Genomic DNA, 19,638 nt, shown 5'->3' with positions numbered 1-19,638 from the left:
AACACTGACTCCTCTATTTAAAAGAAAGGAGGAAACTGAAACACATGGAATGTTTAAATACCAACGTCAGAGTTTGCCCTCCTCGTGCCGCCTCTGACCAATCAGAGAGCAGACAGTGTGATTTGACCCAGCCCTCCCTCTGCAGTGAAGCATTTGACGGTGCCACGGGTAAATTTTAATACCGAAAGTATCCCACGGTACGTACGCCGCTGAAATGGCTGCTGCGGCTACAGAAGAAACACCCGCACTGAGTACTGAGAACGATGCACTGACCGTAGAGACAAACGAAGGCAACGGTGAGGAGATAGAAAAGGGCCTTACCGAAGCGGAAACAGAGGAACCTGGCAGTAGCGTAGAACCGAAAATGGAAGAGGTGGATGCGCAGGCCGGCGAAGACAAGCTCGCTGAAGCGGCAGACAAGGCCGCGAGCGAGGCGGTGACAGACGACAAGGCTGTAACGGTCAACCTGGAGGCGACAGCCGCTCCTGAAGAACCTGAGCAAAAGCCGGAGTTAGAGCAAAGCTCTGGAGGTAGTAACAACGAGCCTGCCACCGGTAACACGATGAAAGAAGTGAAGGAGGAACCAGGAGAAGACAGCCGGTGTTCGGGGATAGACAGCGAAAAGAGCAAAACAGTTTGTGAAGACAGTGAGAAACCCAGTGGCGGGGGTGGGGAGCTGGGCGATAAGAGGCGGCCGAGTGTGGAGATATCATCCTCGGATGGTGAACCGTTGAGCCGTATGGACTCGGAGGACAGGTTAGTGTGGGAAACTGACAGGTTACTCTTGACCAGTGTTGGGTGGGTGTGAACGCGTTACAGTAGCTACTGACAGTAATACTTCTTCTTCTTTCCCATCATTGAACAAGCACAGGATAACGATTAAGTTAAGTTTTTGTTATTAATAGGGCAAGCTGTTAAACAATATATTAATTTATATCAGCAACCTGCCAACCAAAATGTAATCAACCCTTTATCCTACACCCCTTATTTATTTTCACTTTAACTTGGTATTTATTTGTAGTAAAGATCAGACATGTCTCTGCCTGGATAACTATTTGCATTGCATAGTGACTATTGGAGAAAAGTTTGAGTGTATGAGTGTGGTTGTCTCTGCGTCTAATTGTCTTGTATAGTCTTGTGTTGTATTTACCTTTTATTATGATTTCCTACTATGATGTCGTTTTAGTGTTTCGTTTCGTTTTGTATCATCTGTAAGGACCCCCTCGAAAATGAGATGGGACATCTCAAGGGGCTATCCTTGTAAATAAAGAATAAAGAATTTGATATGTTTTTCCCACAAAAAAAGTTACAGCACCTCCTACACCTCCATCTACTCCTTCTCCCTCATTGATAAACCCAGAACCTGTGTATACACTTTTATTTTCATTTAATAAGTTTCCCTGTTGGATGCAAGATGTCTCCTACTTAACTGAAAACTGCTGGAAGTTTCATATTTCACCATCATACTCCTGTAATCAAGAATGATCATGAATGGTTTCCAAAATAGTTGTTATGTCACAAAATCATCTGGTATGTACAAGACTTAAACTCATATTTATAAGAAACTTTCCACCTTAAGCATATGAATGGGGAAAATCCATTTGCAGATTATAATGTAACAACATCCTGCAAACTTTGGGTCAAACATCCAAGTTAAGTAACAACAAGCAAAACACATTTTTGAAGGGAGTGAGGTTTTAAACATGTTGGGAAAATAATCTATTTAAAGCTAATCCTACTGATCTTATTCATAAAACTAGCTTAAACACTGCACTGGAAATGGTAATAGGAAAGAAACTGTTACTTGTTGAATGAGTAATGAGTAAACTATTCCCTATGAGCCCTTTGTTGGTGTTGACAGCACAGCAAATTAATAATATAGTGCTAGGAGCATTGAATACAAGGATATAATTGATTTGGCATGAGTGATGAAAGTGGCATGCATGAAAAATCAGCTACAGCCTGGAAGCTTTCACGCATAGAGACTATGTAATGTGGCAAGTGATATCTGCACCTGTTCGTCACGGCTGTGCAAAGCCTGATCTAAGCTATCAAGATATTCTTGATGGCCTTAGTGCTCATGTTTTATAACTGTTGAGCTCTCTCTCCTCTCTCTCTAACCACTCCACCCTCTCATCACTCTCAGTATCAGCAGCACCCTGATGGAGATGGAGAGCACAGTGTCCAGCGGACGTTCCACTCCTGCTATGATGAATGGACAAAGCAGTGCCAGCTCCTCAGGGGCTAAGACAGTGGCTTACCCCTGCTGCTGGGACCTCTGTCCACAATGCTTCAACTCCAGCCCGGATCTGGCAGAGCATATCAGGGGAATTCATGTGGATGGACAGAGAGGAGGGGTTAGTACATTTAAAAATTTTGGACAAGCTTTATGTTGATGTCCTAGCAGGCTGTAGCTTAACATTGTCAGTGCAGACACCCAAGACACAGTAGAACAATTTGCTGAAATTGGACAGCGTGCAACCTTTTGAATGTTAAATGGTTGGTTCAACTTGCTGTGAGGAGTTTTCGTTGAAACAACTTTCTGCTGAATAAATACTTCCCTTAAACAGTTCAGTGTGTTCTGTGAGTTATCTGGAGTAATGGGGACACTGTTTCTTGAAAGAAATGTTGCTGTTTCCTGTTTCACATCCAGTGTCAGTGTTGTGACCGTGACAAACAAAATTTCTTAATACCACTAGCGGTTTTTGTCTGAACTGACCCTTTAAGTTTTTTTGATTGCTTACTAAGTTGGAAACATCATTTAGTTACTGTGCACTTAGAATATGCCTTATGTAAGAAAATTAGGCAAACATGAATATTAAGCCGATTTTGAACCAACCTTTGAATGCAGCTGGAAACAAACTTGCCCTTGTTTTAGAGACCAAGTCTGGCATCTGAGTCACTTGTATAGTAAAAAGATTTTAACCTAAGTTGCAGTGTGCCTTACATTTTTAGGTTTCATTCAGTCTAAAAAAAAGTCTTGAATTAGCTTTGACAGGCACATGCTGGGAGTTTTTCTTTCTTTAGAAATACAAATGATATCACAAAGCACACTGACCTTCTCCACCTGTAGGCCATATCCAAGAAAGTCCACAGACTCCAGAGAATGGAAGTTGGGACTAAGCAACTTTACATGTATAATTTAAGAAATGGGTCTTTCTGTCTAACAATCCTTATCCAAACTGTTTCGACAATTAGCCTCTCTTTGTTCACACAGTTATTTTGCTATCTATAACATTGTTCTTTTGCTGTTTTCCACCTATTTCTTCTTTTTATTTGTCCTGCTACTCCAACATTAACCCCTTGTCCTGTCTTCTCTATTTGTGTTCCTCAGGTGTTTGTCTGTCTGTGGAAGGGTTGTAAGGTTTATAACACACCATCCACCAGTCAGAGTTGGCTCCAGAGACACATGTTGACCCACAGTGGAGATAAGCCCTTTAAGGTAAAACCAGTAACTCAGGCATGATGTACATCTGCAGCAATTTTTCTTTTCATATTCTGATGATTATTAACATTCATACGTATCTGATAATATTCTGCTTATGGGTAATGTTTATAGTATCAACATCTAAGTCGAGTCAACATCATTGTTGCTTCACTAACAAAGTTTGGTTGCACAGGACAGCACCTTCCCCAGCATCTACTCAGCCACATCATTAACTAAAATAGATATTTCTTAGTAGCTTATTTGAAAAGTTGTCATCTTGTCGATCTAATTGTCATTGTTTGTGCTCTGTTCCAGTGTGTAGTTGGTGGCTGCAATGCCAGCTTTGCTTCCCAGGGAGGGCTGGCCCGGCATGTACCCAGTCACTTCAGCCAGCAGAGCTCCTCCAAAATGTCCAGCCAGGCCAAACTCAAAGAGGAGTCACCCTCCAAGGCTGGACTCAACAAAAGGAAAAAACTCAAGAACAAACGCAGGTGCTCCCTACGTACGTACCTAACAAGCACACAAACTAAACCAGTTTCAAAATGTTTCTCATTGTGATTTCCGTCTTTTCTTTGATGGTTAGGATTACAAGCTTCAACACATTTTTGATGTAGTGCCATTTATGTTGTGCTGAAACAGATGTTTTCAGCTCCTGACCTCCCACATCTCTTTGTTGGAGAATCTAGTGCTGGACCACACACACACACACACATACACACACACACACACACACACACACACACACACACACACACACACACAAACACAAACACAAACACAAACAGGAACTTAAACTTATGCCAACTAGACAGCCAGAGTTTCCCCATGGCAATGTTCTGCATTTCACAGAAACTTTTGAGTTTTTTTCTTATAATTTCTCTCTGCTGGTGTCGGTGCCCAGGTAGATGCTGATCGTTAGCTCCCTTGTGGCAGACTTTACCTCAGATAGCCTGTCTCTCTCTCTGCATTATGCAGACCCAGCTCTTTTTTCTACTTGTAACCTCTACTTGTCTGTTTATTTTTTTTGTGAGGTGCAAAAGCAAAATTACAATTACAATTACAAAATAGCATTACAGACAAATTGGAAGCTGTAAAACACATATCTCCCATTACTGTGGGTTTTACAGATTTCGTTGGAAGATTTTATGAGGTCATTAAAAGACCACATCAATAGTTTTGCATATTTCAGTACATTAGCTAAAGATTTTATATACTTGGGGTTATTTCCATCTTTTTTCCCAAGCATAACGTTTTAGATTGATTGCCATTAACCTACATTAATAGCCATTGACCTACATTAATTTGAATACAAAATCCAAATCAACTTGCAAAGACACAACAGAAAACTGAAAAATTGCCTGAGGTTATGATCTCTCTATTAAGTCTTGTACTGATGCATGGTAATTCAGCCAACAAGGACCCTTTTTAGAACTCGCAATAGTGGTGCATTCACAGACACTCTTGACATTGAACAATTGATAGTTGAGTGAAAAAAGCTTTTCATTCATGAAACATGTTGACAGAAAATAAAAGAAAATAAAAAAACAAAAACAACAAAATGAAACTATAAGAAAATGTATACCGTATGAGGATCATCTTTCTTGCATTAATAAAAGATTATGAATGCAGCAACAGGTGAGAGAACAGTCTTAGCTTGTCAGTCCATTACAAAAGATGGTAATATAACTTCAACAAAAAAAAAAAAATAAATCAATCAATAAAAAGGATCAAAATGTATGAAAGAATACATAAGTTTCATCTAGTTGTTTTATCCTGTAGTGAAGTGGCTGGAAACCAATGGCTTGATTGAGATTGATATTCTTGCATTAACCATTTCCTGTTGATTATCTCTGCTGCAAGTTGCAGCTGTTACAAGTATTGTTTTGTGGAACCACTGCATGAGTCTCTTGCATCAAAGCAGCATACTAGTTAGTTAGGTAGATGTTTGGAATCTTATTTAGCCATGGAAATGCAGTCCTTCATCAGAGGTTCGTCTCTTGACATGGCTAAAACAGAATTAATCTGATTTTAATTTACAGTTTTTATTTTTTTTTATGATGCAACTTTTTGGTGTTGACTTTAGAATGATCTCTAATACATAGGATTGAGACCCAAGTCCTATTCAAAGCACTCTGAGAAAACAAAAAATAAGAAACTTTATGGATGTAGATTATGGAAAAAAATGCCAGAGAATTACACGTTTGCATGTTTTTATTGTATTTCACTCTTCTGATTAAAAGATGCTCATTATTCATTTGAGTGCCAGTTGAGATTCAGTGCGGATTCCTAGTCGTACCTAGATGGACCAGTTTTAAAAAATTGTAATAGAAAAAAAAAAAAGTGTTTTCGCTTTCATAGACTACAAAGGGCCTTGCATAGCCCTCAACTGAAAATCCTGAAAAAATGTATTTTATAATAACATTGAATTTCAAGAGGTCTGAATTATTTCCTTACCACTGAATATGTGCAGTGAGGCAGTTATTCAGAGCAACTAAACCATAAGAATTTCATTACTATATCTTTCAACGGAGAGTTTCACCTCTTATTTTACTGACTTGGGACTTTTTTGTTGCTGCAAAGCAATATTTAAAAACCACAATGGAATAGCATTTTTCAGTCATGAGATGATTCTGACGTAGTTATGGTTAGTTACAGAAAGACTTGGAAAAGCCATGGAATTTTTATATGTTGGAGCCACAGTGGGGAACCCTGGTGTTATGTTTGTTTGACTCTGGTCTCATTGATTGTGTCCTTCCTATCCAGCGAGGCCCCACGACTTCTTCGATGCCCAAACCATGGATGCTATTCGACACAGGGCCATCTGTCTCAACCTCGCCACCCACATTGAGAGTGTGGGCAATGGCCACAGTGTGGTCTTTCATAGCACGGTGAGTGCTTCACTACTTTTCTGTGTCTTTTAGTATTTGCCTATGGCTACCTGTTTATGTTTTAATGGGTTTAGAGACAATGAGGAGCAGTGGGAATACAGAGAAGAGGGTGGCAGGGGTGGGGGATAAATGATCAGAATTATCAGATGCCTTCCTCTGCTCTGTGGGTTACTACTATTTATATTGTTTTCCACTCCTTAACATTAATTAATAAACATTAAATGTTCCATCATAGAAAAGTCATCATAACATGAGTTATGCAGACAAAAAATTAGGCCTGTTTCAGATTTAGTAAAACATACTTAACATGGGTCCATCAACAGAAGTTTTAATCATTGACTTTGGAGCTGTTTAGGCCACCTTGATATACACAAGTCTAGTCAACAGTTAATTTTTAGTTTCATTATGATTTTACATTTTAAACCCCACATCCAGGGGTTAAAACAATCCTGATATAATGAGGAATCTGTGAATAGTTTATAAACCACTATCAGTCTCTGCATCTGCATATTGAAAAAGTGTTATAGGCATAATGTAGCAGCAGTGGAAGCAGCATTCTTCCTTACACAACAGACAAATCAAAGCATCAACATATGACTGTTGAGACATTGATGAGAATATATAAAGATTATACTCGGTACTTATTCTGTTTCATGTCTAAATCATAATCTGTCAAGTAATGAATATAGACAGTCTGCCAGCCTAATATACATAATTATTGTCACATTTGTCCCCCCCCCTTGATTTTTGAAATCGCTTTATTTTTTTTGTTATTTTCTTTTTAGACAACAGGGGGTGTGAAAGAATCACTGCAGATTTTTTTTTCTCTGTGCACTTGAAGTGAACCTTGTGAATCGCCCCAAGACTTGATGTTGTTTTCTCTGAATCAAGCTTCACAGGAAACACAATTGGATTGTTTTTGAGTATAGTGCCCAGTCCATTCTGAACCCAGTGCATGATACATTGTTAATGAGCTGTTAAGTGCCTTTGCACCTTACTATTGAGGGCACACATGAGCACTTGCAGGAAAAATTGTTTTCCAAGTGAAAGATTCTCCATCCCTCACTGACAATGTCTCTAAAGAGTGGGGGAGTGAATTCTATATTAATGGAGGTTAACTGTAGTGACATCTTGGGTGTGAAGGGTGTGAATCACAGAATTTTTGAATGATTGCTGTTCTTACTCAGTTCCACTAGGGAGCACCATGTCTCCTGTTCAGAAGCCTCAAATTGCATGATGGTATCATTTTTGCTTATAATCTGGAAAAAGAAAGGCTCCTCATGTGCTGCATCATTCTGCTTTCTTTCACATACTGTAAATAAAAAACATCCTCACAATCCCACTTAATTTGTTTATCAGCATAGTCTCCTGTTATATTGATATAGAAGCTTACTCTTTAATCAGTGGCAGTGATTTTGTTTACAGTGGTTACCTTAGGGCATTTGGCCAATATTATCTTCTTGTAGCACTTTGCAGAGAGAATTTGCCAGTAGGTATTTTTATTTCACCCCCACTGAGTTCATTCTTATATAGATCATACATTTAGTGTGCTATTTTGCATGCTAATGCCACCACTTGCTAACCTAGCAGAAATAATTAGTGTGCTCATTAGTGGAAGAATATACATTTCATGTACATTTTCTCCCCTAAGAGAAAAGTGAAAACATCTCCTGGGGCCCTTCATATGTGACTTAAACCACTTGGATAGATACTCTACATTTAAAGACACAAACATACACACACAGGTAGGGTGGTTGTTTTGTACAGATGATCAATGATTATTATCATGATATTAATAAGTACATTAGGGTAACAGTGTAGGAGTATCAATTTCTGTCACAATATGGCTAATTGCAGAACAGAAATATACAAGGAGATATTGTCATAGTATGATTTTAAAGTCAGGAAACTATAATGATAATAATGATAAAAAAATAAAATAAAATTCAATACCACAGCAAGAAACAAAAAAAACAGCAGAGGCTGCAGCACACAGTGTGTTAATTTGTGTGTATGTGTGTGCACACTCACACACACACAGACATACACATGCACACACCTCCATATAGTCTGTGTACATGTAGATATGTTAGATCGATATGTTAGCCTAAACAAGCTAACATTAGCCTTTGAGAACATTGTGTGCGCAGTGTTGTTACAACAGATGCCAGTGGCCGCAATTCACAAACAATAACAGTAAAATTTCAGGACATGAACATTTTGACAACATGCTTTTGATATATAGTTAACAACTAAAACTCACTCACCTTGAATTTTGTCTATAGATCTGGATCTGCCTTTGAGGTTCTTGGATGAGTTTTAGGTGTTTCCTCATTTCATTTGAAATGCACTGTTTGCATACTGGCTTTTGGTTGCTTATAAGTTGTCTCTGCTGATCTGCATCAAATGCAAAATATGTTCATACAACAGTCTTGGCATTTTTTTATTTATTTATTTATTTATTTATTTTCACAAATCGCGGCTGACCTCTTTTCACTAAACTTGCTTTCTGAAATACACCCCTGCACTTGCAGCTGCCATTCCACGTGTTGTTGTTATTGTTTATGCGCCTCCTGTCTTCTTCTCTTTTGTTGTTGTCAGACTAGGAGGCTTCTAGGGTTATTATACTGCCCTCATCAGTTGCAGAAGAATCACATGTCCAGTACCTACAACATCTTCGTTACCTACAGTACTGTATTTTCTGCATATAAACAGATAGCCATGAAAATACATTTACAATGGCAATACTTTAAGCACTATTGAGCATGAGTGTTGAATGCAGTTTTAGACAAACTTGTGGGTAATGCTTCTGTTCATGATGAAATGTAATTAGAGTGCCGACACTAGTGCTATCCTCACTACAGTATTTGCGTTACTCTTAGTCTCTCTCAGTCCCTTTCAACTCTTTTCTGCTCTGCTCTGCTCCTGCAAACCTCAACTGCTCTCTAGCAGCCAAGAATTTTAAAAGAAAAGCTCAGGAAAAAAAAAGTGAAGATAAAGCTTGGGAAGAGGTTAAGAGAGGTAACCGCATATTTGGACATAGACTGAGGAGGAGGAAGAGCTAGCCAGGGGAAGGAGAGTAACAAATGGAGAGAAACAGAGACTTGGAGAGAAAGGACAAGGAAAGGGGGTTAAATAAAGGTCAGGGTCATGGAATCGGAAGGAGATCTGGCCAGTTGGGCATACATTCTCCTTCTCTCTAACCCCCAGAGAGGATTGTGGTGGAGAAAGACTGCGGTGCTGCGTCAAACCCCAGGCCCCAACGGGCCCTCCCAGGCCTGGGGAGATGGAGCAGAGCTGTAGGGGTTCTGTGGAGTTTGGCCAGTGGGCCTGCTGACACGCCAGAGCAACTCAGTCATGTTTATGATGGGATATTTTTGTTATTGCGCCAATCTGCGTCATCCGCAGCTTGACCCCCTGACACCAGACAGGCACCCAGTTTTAGCAGGCCTGCCCTCCCCCGGCTTTGGTCCTGCCGTTTTCACTGCCTTGTTTTGGAGCCACACTAATATCCACTGTTAACTCCCTATTTCCTCCTGCTCTCACTGTCTGTAGAGGATAAAGATCTGTCCCTTTAAAGCATCAACTGCTATCATCAAACCACTCGGCTCACAAATCACTTCATGCTGCTTAAACACAAGCCCACTTCTTCATTTTCAGCATTTACATACATGGTCATGGCCCCTTCAAGCGTAGCCTGGCTTTGTGATTATTAGCCTGGTGCTGTGAGGAGCCTGAGGGCATAGGTTAACAGCAATGCATTTTTAATTAAAAGCGCAGTAAAGCAGCTGCTGATGTACAGAGTCTTGGCTACAGGGCTTGAGACACTTATAGTATGGCTGGCCTGTTGCAGCCAGTACTGGACTTAGGCTAATTCTGCAGCCAGGTCGCATTGTTGTCTCTGAGAAGTTGTCTCGTCTCCCTCATGTGGATTTACAGTGGAGCAGTAGTAGCTATCCAAGCCCTGGTGGAAAGCTAGCAGATAAAGGCAGAGGCAGATAACCAAGACAAATTGAGAGACAATGTTAATTTGTGAAGTGAGATTGATTCTCTGAGTCAGTGAACAGGAGGGATTATAAATAATAACATCTCTAATTATAATTTAATATTCTTTTCTAATTTCTCATAAGTTCATAAGAAAGCTTTTGAAAAATGTGCATCTTAAAATAAGGTGCTTAATTTTACAAAAATGAAATAAAGTGTAGCTTGAGTTTCCCTTTTTGTACTTTTTTCTTCTTTTTTCTTTAAATTCAACGCATTGAGCAGTTTTAACCCCTGCTTTTCTCTTTCTTTTCCTCTTATGTCCCACTCCCCCCACTTCCCCACTTATTTCTCCAACTGTCTGTCGTCTCATCCCCTCTGTGTGCATCTCACTCATTGACTCGAGTCACACACTCGAGCTGCCCATGTTAAAATAGAAATGCTTTGTCGAAATGGAATATTTCTCAATAATTTATAGGTTATAGGTCAGGTTCTGGATAGGACGGTGCTTGGGTCCAGATGTAAACTGTGGTCTGCCTATTAGTGACCTCTGCTTTGGATAATTATCGAGATATCGAGACTGTAATATGGCCTAAAGGAGCTATTGCCTCAAATAAAAACTGGAGACTCGAGTTTTTCCCATATACACACATATATAATTGTCCTGTTTCAGTCACTCTGGTTGTATGTGCGTATCCACTTTGTTATCCTTTGCTAATCCTTTCCGGCTGTTACATGTACTATGCCTCCAGATGATTCTGTCTCCTGCAACTCGAGAGAGCTTTTAATTTGAAAGAGTTACAGGAAGTGTTGAGTTTTATTAACACCATTAAATACAGTAACTTTTGATGTGAGGAACTATGGCATTAGTAACTATTGCGGTTTCTACATAGCCAAAGTTAATATTAACAGCTGTTAACTGACCAGTCTAGAAGAAATGTTGCGAGTTCAGTATCTGTCCTGTGGAAAGCAATGCCAATGTTAACTTGTTCTACTTCTATTTATTTTACTTCTTTTGTTCTACTGAAGTTAGCGTGCTAAACAGCTAGCCCTGGCCCCTTCAGACTTTCTTGTCGCTTTCCAATAGCAAGTTGCTGTAGTGTCCAATCTACCCTGAAGTCATAGGGCAGCTCTGAGGGCATATTATAACCTCTTGTATTGTAAAGGTAATGGTAGCAAAAAAAAACGCATTTGGCTTCAGAGAATACTTACAAATAGCCCCTGTAATGGACACATCGAAAGAAAAGGTGGGGATTTACAGAATTTGCATTTGTAAATATAAAATCTGTAAGACAGGGGGCTGTCTAACGCAGTCTAACTAATGAATCTTACCTACATGTTCACATGTATTTTAGAGAACCCAGGCAGACAGCAGGAGACCCCTACTGCATCTCCTCCATGTATCACTCTAACCCACCGTCACTGAACGGGAAAAGGATGCAGAAATCACCACTGTTTTTTCCCTTTAAAGTCAGACTGTAGCACTCATATTTGTTTTTATATGTCATAGAAAAGGGCTTAGACTTCATATCAGAAGTATTTGTGTTCAAGCGTGAGTAATTTTCTCAGGTTCATCACTCATGCTGTTACTGCTGTTTTGCTCTCTCTGCTTGTTCTCTTGTCCACTGTAAGGAGTTTTGTGCGTGAGCACTATATTACAGACAAGAGGCAACAACATGGTTGATTTGCCAACTTGGCTGCTATTTACATAGCTTCTCACAGACAAATGATATGGCACCAAGCCAGCAAAAACAAAATCTCATATCTGCTAACCTAGTCTAAATATTTCTTTCAAAAAGTTAATCAGTCTGTAACTAAATATGTTTGTGTCCCATTTGTTTTTCTAAATACTTCTTCCAACGACTCTATACCTGGAAGCTTATCAGAATATAAATATGGATTTGTACGTTTTTTTGCAAAGCCCCTCCTGCATACAAAAGGGATGGAGCTATTTCCTAATGCATTAGCATAGAGAAATGTTGTAAAGAAAAAAGTGACATGCAGATTTTTACTTCAATATGGACACAAGACAAAAACATGAATCTCAGCATAGAAATATGCACTATTGTCACATTGGTGAGATAAATGAAACTGACTGAGGTTCCTTAAAACAAAGAAATTGATACATATTTTGGCTAAAATGTGGGAGGGTAGGAAAAGTAGTAGTGGAGAAGAGTGATTCTAGGTCTCTGTCTCCTGTCTCCTGTCTCCTGTCTCGGTGCAGCCTCCTCCCTTCTGTCCTCAAACCAGTTTCCATCAATGCCGCAGCCAGTCCCTAGAGTCATAAAAATAATTTCAGATATTCATGTGCGTAAGAGAAGTTCTTCACATGTGAACTCATTCACCATCCTAAAAATAGACATTCCTCACAAAAAAGAGCCAATTGACGCAAGAGGTTATATCTAGGGCTATTTTTGACACTCCTGGTTATTTTTCTAGCTTTTCTTTTCCCTACTGACAATATTTGTGTGGATTCCAGACCAGTTTTACTATAAACCAACACAGCATGATAGATGAAATGTTATACATGAAAAGGGCCAACTATTCAGGAAATCTGGTATTGCCTTGAGAGTATTTTCACAAGAAGAACTGCCTTGAAGTTTGTGGTTGTGTTGGCAGATTAAGTCTTGAGGTAATTAAACCAGGTAACAGAACACAACACAGATAAAATGAACACATCGTGTCATGTTCTGCAGCAAACATTAGAAAGTGGGTGCTAGTTCCAGTCAGACACACGCCTGTTTAAAGTGTTGAAGCGTCTTGTGCTGACATAATTCAAAACAAGAGCAGTGACTTGTTTATGGTGATAACTGTTCCGCCTGTAGTCCATTTCTATCTTCTTGGCTCTCTACGGTGCCAGCTGTGATAAACAGTTCTCAGTTAAGTCCAAACACTTAGGAGATATCAAACTTTTGTCTGAATTTGAATTCAGTGGTCTTATAGTATGTTTCAGAGTAATGTGGGATAGATCCCGTTGAAAATAGAAATCTCTCTGAGCTCTTGCATGCATTATTAAGATTGCTCACATTGCTTATTAGTGTAATGATCAGCCACTGTATCACTCTGTGAGATGTTTGAAGCATGTAGCCTCATTATTCGTTAGAGATGGGGCTGGATGGGGCTTGTCTTTGAAGCTGGTTCTCTACAGACAAACGATACTGCTGCAATATGAGCCAAACCCGACACATTAATGCAAATCTGATGCTTATAAAATTGCAAACTAGCTTGAAATTTGAAATTAACCATAATATGTGGGTTAAGTTATATGCCTTTTGGAAATATTTGGTGGTTACTTTTCATTGGTGAGGCCAGTTACAGTTGCCTGGGTGTTGCATATGCCAAATGACAACAGTGCAGCAGAGACAAATTGACTGACTGAGTGAAATGACAGCGTGAAAACACAAGTATTCATTTTCTTGGTCTCTCTGTACTTCTTTGTGTCTTTTGTAACTCAAACTGTTTTTTTTTTTTCTCTTTGTTTTTTTTGCTTGATTGTCTCTGTGCAGGTGCTGGCCAGAAGGAAAGAAGGGTCTGGAAAGGTCAAGGTTCTCCTGCACTGGACACCTGAGGATATGTGAGTAAAACTTCTCCTACACTATACATCATCTGCATAAGCCTTTACCTTGCCTAATATAAGCTAAGATAGGATTTTAAAAAGAACAGATGCATAAATTAAAAATGATGATGTAATGCATGACGGAGAGTGCAGGGTACCAGTTACTGACACATTAATCATGAATAATAAGTTAATTAAAATAAGTAAATAATAATAACTTCACAGAAAAGTGCATTACTGTTGCTTTGTGTCACAACAAAGCCGGGGTTGTGGTAAAATGTAAAATACCCATTCGTTGCTTTGAGCTTACCTTGGTTTTAGTTCATTTAGTTTAACAAATAATACTTCAGGGAGGAAGGTTATCATTCATTGTCTATTACACTTTCAGTGAGTCGTTGCTCCCAACAGCAACATGCCATTCTCATTCATCAATCTCTCCACTCTGCTCCTGGCATCGCCCCTCTGACTGACTCATTAGATACTACCTGCCGTCTAGAGGCTCGACAACTAATCAAAAATCACAAATGACAAACTGTCACAATGACACTGTGTCTGTACAAAAGGGACATAGGCCATTATCGATTACTCTGAGCGCGTGACGGTGATCGGGGGCGGATACGCGCGACGGATACGCGCGGCGCATCGGGAGCGAGCGCATGTGAGCCTGAAGACGGCAGAAAGTGCAGAGTGGAGAGAGAGAACGGAGGCTGCCAGTCAGAGACTAATTGATTTCACCGTTATTGTGTGCGTGCGTCCGTGAGACCTGTAAGTCGTATTATTTATGTTGCTAGTTCATTATCCTTTGTTTTCATAAGTTGATAATTATAGACACCTAGCTTGGAGCTGCTTGCTAACTTAAAGCATATGGTTGTTAATTGGTCAGCTAGAAGTGGATGTGTAGCTACATATTTGTTCTGTATTTAAGTTAGTGAGTTTGCTGTTTATGCTAACTAGTTATACTATATATACAGAAAGTTGTGTGTTTGTTACAAATATTAAAGGTGCATATGTCATATATGTTTGTGCGTGTAATGTGGGCCAGATAATGTTTTTTTCCTTCCTTTTGGACAGAACCATTCACACAAAGCTGTGCCCATGTTCTGTACTGTTGCCTGAACCTATTAAACAGTCAAACCAAAGAAGAGTTGTCAGCATCTGTGTTTTGACAGACACACCTGGGGCGAAGATAGAAATCAGGATAAACAAACAACAATTAATACAGTCCTTTATTACAACCCTCAGTAACATTGAGGTCCTTCGAGCCGGATTCTGACCTTTACTCCAGGATAAGGATGCAACAGTACAGCAGTGGAGCCCGTCCTAAGAGGGTTAGACATCCACCACGTCATCTAGAGGATTACGAACTGGACTATCCAAGGGGTAAACCACAAAATACACCTTACTCAAGCACAGTACCATACGAACATGGGCATGAAGAGGATGAGTATCATCACCAAGAGGGAGCAGCCAAGATGACCTCCCTCACTTCTTCTAGCCACTCACCTTATCGTCTCCAAGGCAAGAGAGACCAAGAAAAGCAGTATAGCTCCTTTGGCTTCTATCAGGAGCTGGAGGTGATAAGGGAGGAGAACACACGGCTTCGTGAAGCTCAGTTAGCCATTCATAGGGATTTTGGGCAGCTTCACTCACTCAGAAAGGACATGAGGTCGCTCGCTGACTCAGTACGCAGCCTCCAGGAAGCACAGGCAGCTACAGTAAGCCATGCCCCCATAAGGTCCCTCGATCTACAGCCAGGTTCAGGCGAGTGGCCTGACGACGTACCCCCACCTGCTCAAGCTCTGCCCTCAGCAGGGGAACAATGTGAAGAAGAGGAATGGCCAGAACCCCCACCACCATGGCCAGAGCCCGAAGAGCAGCCACAGAGGAATAAGGTGGCAGACCTCCTGGACCAGGTGATGCACGAGCTCCAGGAAATCAGGTTCAACACCCCCTCCGTTGCTAAGACCCACGACAGACCAGCAGCAGTGAGTGCTCCCCCTCCAGACAAGGGACGTCTATACCAGGTGGGTCTGTTCCCTAAACAGCTGGATTATGGAGATCCTCAGCAGCATCCTCCACAGTCCAGCTCCACACCAATCCAGCGCCAGCCAGGCCTGCAGGCTGATACACCAGCAGCACAATGGGCCCCTCCTCAACCAGCGCTTCCACCACAAGGTGCACCTGCACCTAAGCGAAGGCCGGCAGAGCCTTCCTACGGACAGTCCTACAGTGAACCCCCTCGAGCAGAGTCATCTTACAGGGGACCCCGGCCAACTGTACCGGACTTCAGCCAGCGAGACCCAAGTCAGTTCGCTCGATTGAAGATTGCTCTAGAGAACCTGTTACCAGCTGACGCAACAGAGCTCTTCAAATATCAGATCTTAACAGACCACCTAAAGCTGGAAGAAGCGTGCCTAGTGGCGGATTCATACCTCCATTCACCCACTCCGTATTCAGACACCATGGCTGCTCTGAATGAGAAGTTTGGGCAGCCGTACCAGGTCGCATTAAAGAGGATAGACAGTGTTATGACCTCACCTGATATCTGTCGCGGTGACACCGCCGCCTTTGAGAGGTTCGCCTTACGGGTTCAGTCGCTGGTGGGAATGCTGAAGACTCTGGGTCCAGCAGGTGAGATTGAGCTGCAATGTGGATCGCATGTAGCACGTCTGCTCAGTAAGCTGCCGCTGGAAATGAGGTCAGACTTTCGGCGCTGTATGTTTCGCAGTCCAGGAACCACGTACACACTCCAGGACTTCACAGATTGGCTCCAGTATGAGACATGGTGTCAAGACTTTGATGGCAATTCATCTAACAAAGGACAGAAAGGAAACCAGGGACGGAGGTCAGAGGGTCGTTATGTACATCGTACGACGTCTGTCTTCCATGGGGCTAAGGATGCAGAGGGAAGGGGAATCAACTCCTCCGCCCCTGCAGATAAGAGGAGGCCTAAAGCAAAGGCATACTGTCCTTACTGTGACAATGAAGCACATTACCTCAATCATTGCTCAGCCATCCAGAAGCTCACCAAAGCCCAGATCACTGAGTGAATACGGTCCAACAACAAATGCTGGCGCTGCGGAAGGTCCCATCAGGCTGCACAGTGTACCCTTAAGAAGCTCTGTGGCCTCTGCCAGGGCAAGCACTTGCAAGTACTCCATGAAGTTAACAGCAGAGCACCTAAGGAGGAGTCAATAGAGACAAGTTGCCTTGTAAACACATCCACCGAGGTACTCTACCTAGATCGACCAACGGACTGCAACCGTGTGCTGCTAAAGGTGATTAAGGTGATTCTGTGTAACGGTAAGCGCACCCTGGATACTTATGCCATACTGGATGATGGGTCTGAGCGCACAATGCTCCTTTCCGCCGCTGCAGAGAAGCTGGGTCTAGAGGGGACACCAGAAGATCTCGCTCTTCGAACCATCCGTCAGGACGTCCAGATCCTCCGGGGGGCGGCTGTATCATTCAGTTTATCTCCCGCCTTACAGCCTAAGAAGAGATTCTGCATCAACAGAGCCTTTACAGCTACTCGCTTGGGTTTGTCCGACCATTCCTATCTAGTGGCTAGTCTTCAGAAAAGGTACAGGCACCTAGCAGGTCTCCCCCTCCAGCAGTTTGAGAACGCCAGACCACTCATCCTTATTGGTGCGGATCACCCACATCTCATTACCCCCATTGAGCCAGTGAAGTTGGGTCCCCCGGGTGGACCAGTCGCCATTCGGACTAAACTGGGTTGGACGCTACAGGGCCCGGCACGGTTAGTGGAGCAACAACTACGGCCGCAGCAGTGTCTCCTGACGTCCACAGTCCCTGCCAACACGGAGCTCCTCAGAAACGTCGAGAAGCTGTGGCAGCTTGATACACTGCCATATAGGAAGGAGAAAGTAGTGACCTGGTCTAGACAGGACCAAGAGGCGGTAAATCTACTTGAAACGAAGACCACACGTGTGGATGTGAACGGAGTAATGCGCTATGCCACACCAATTCTCCGTAAGAGGAACACGCCACACTTCCATGCCACCAAGGAGGCAGTCATGCCAAGCCTTCGGAGCACAGAGAGGAGGTTGGCCAAGGATCCAGACAGGACCACAGCTTACAAAGCTGAGATACAGAAGCTGGTCGATGCAGGCTCAGTCCTCAAACTGGAGCCTGACGCACTCAGCCAAGAAGGGGAATCGTGGTACATCCCGCACCACATGGTGACCCACAATGGGAAAAATCGCATTGTGTTTAACTGCTCATATCAGTTTAAAGGCCTGAACCTCAACGAGTCTCTCCTGCCTGGACCGACGCTAGGTGCATCACTCCTGGGGGTGCTGCTTCGTTTCAGAGAACATCCTGTGGCCATCAGCAGTGACATTAAAGGGATGTTCCACCAGGTCCGCCTCTTACCAGAAGATAAGCCTCTACTGCGCTTTTTGTGGCGTGAAATGAGAAGAGACGACCCTCCAGATGTCTTTGAGTGGCAGGTATTACCATTCGGTACCACTTGTAGTCCCTGCTGCGCGATCTATGCTGTGCAGAAGCATGTTTGGGACCACAGTGAGCCTGGAGACAGCGTTCGGTCCTCAGTGGAACGATGTTTTTACGTGGACAACTGCCTCCAGAGTCTACCGACAGTAGTGGAGGCCAGGGAACTCGTGGACAGGCTGAGGACCCTTCTAGCCACCGGTGGTTTTGAGCTACGCCAGTGGGCCAGCAACAACCCCAGCGTCGTTGGTCACCTGCCAAAGGATGCCCGATCAGATAGCCTGGAGCTCTGGCTCACCCAAGATAGTGTAGAGGTCCCTGAATCAACGCTCGGGCTCAGTTGGCTCTTTCAGTCAGACAGCCTAGGGTACAAGCAGCGGCCAGTGGAGTGTGAGGTACCGACCATGCGGAATGTGTATAAGGTTCTGGCAAGCCTCTTGGGTACATCTTGCCTTATACAACCAGAGCCAAGGTTCTGGTCCAGCGTCTCTGGGACAAAAACAGAGAATGGGATGATCCCCTCCTCCCCCAAGAGCTTCTAAATGCCTGGAATGAGTGGGTAGAGGAACTGCAAGTCCTACCATCCATCAGCCTGCCAAGGTGCTACACCCCTGAAGCAGTGGACAGTGTCAGCGTCACTCGTGAGGTCCACATATTCTGTGATGCCTCCGAGAAGGCATATGGGGCTGTGGCATACTTGCGGACAGAGGACAATCAAGGCAATACCTACCTGGCATTCCTCATGGCAAGATCGAGAGTGGCACCCAAACGTCTTCTGTCCATGCCAAGACTGGAGTTGTGTGCAGCGGTGGTAGGAGCGCAGATAGCCACAGTGATGCAGCAGGAGCTCACATTGAAGATCGGTGGGATCACTTTGTGGACTGATTCCACAACTGTGCTGATGTGGCTACAGTCCGATTCCTGCCGCTTTAAGGTTTTCGTTGGAACAAGGGTGGCTGAAATCCAGGAACTCACAGATCTCCGGACATGGCGCTATGTGGATTCAGCAAGGAATCCTGCAGATGATATCACAAGAGGAAAGACCCTGAGAGATCTTGCAGAGCCCAATAGGTGGAGTCAGGGCCCACCGTTCCTTCTCCGAGCCCGGGATGAGTGGCCAGGAAACCCTCCCCTTCCTGCTCAGGAAGAGGTATCGGAACTCCGGAAGTCGACCTTCTGCGGAGTCACATCTACAGTTGGTGAGCCCCGAATCCAAGACGCCAGCAAGTGCAGCACATGGAGGGAGCTTGTAGAGATTACTGCAAAGGCGCTTCACGGGGCGGCAGATCAGTCCAGTAGTCCTACAGCTGCAG

The 19,638-nt window shown here is 42.8% G+C and overlaps 2 protein-coding genes across 3 annotated transcripts in view; both read left to right on the top strand.

Moving 5' to 3' along the window:
* The first annotated feature begins 128 nt into the window (after positions 1-128).
* The window catches only part of LOC130176586 (zinc finger protein aebp2-like), a 32,404-nt gene continuing 12,894 nt past the window's right edge, over positions 129-19,638 (top strand). Inside the window, exons 1-6 of one of the 2 annotated variants that reach the window (XR_008828891.1) lie at positions 129-756; positions 2,147-2,357; positions 3,335-3,442; positions 3,743-3,918; positions 6,191-6,315; positions 13,803-13,870. Coding sequence is in view for 1 of the 2 variants with exons in the window: in XM_056387756.1 (XP_056243731.1) it covers positions 215-756; positions 2,147-2,357; positions 3,335-3,442; positions 3,743-3,929; positions 6,191-6,315; positions 13,803-13,870 (1,241 nt within the window). In the remaining variant the exon portion in view is untranslated. Of the gene's footprint in view, positions 757-2,146; positions 2,358-3,334; positions 3,443-3,742; positions 3,930-6,190; positions 6,316-13,802; positions 13,871-19,638 lie in introns of both variants that reach the window. The other variant, XM_056387756.1, reaches the window with a different exon arrangement.
* LOC130176585 (uncharacterized) lies at positions 13,883-18,559 on the top strand. The gene is made up of 2 exons (XM_056387755.1): positions 13,883-14,617; positions 14,924-18,559. The coding sequence occupies exon 2, from the start codon at positions 15,145-15,147 to the stop codon at positions 16,900-16,902; it is 1,758 nt and encodes a 585-aa protein (XP_056243730.1). The 5' UTR covers positions 13,883-14,617; positions 14,924-15,144; the 3' UTR covers positions 16,903-18,559.

The sequence above is a fragment of the Seriola aureovittata genome, chromosome 10 (genome assembly GCF_021018895.1).
Source record: "Seriola aureovittata isolate HTS-2021-v1 ecotype China chromosome 10, ASM2101889v1, whole genome shotgun sequence".
Taxonomy (NCBI): Eukaryota; Metazoa; Chordata; class Actinopteri; order Carangiformes; family Carangidae; genus Seriola; species Seriola aureovittata.
This window is presented reverse-complemented; position numbering and strand designations above follow the sequence as displayed.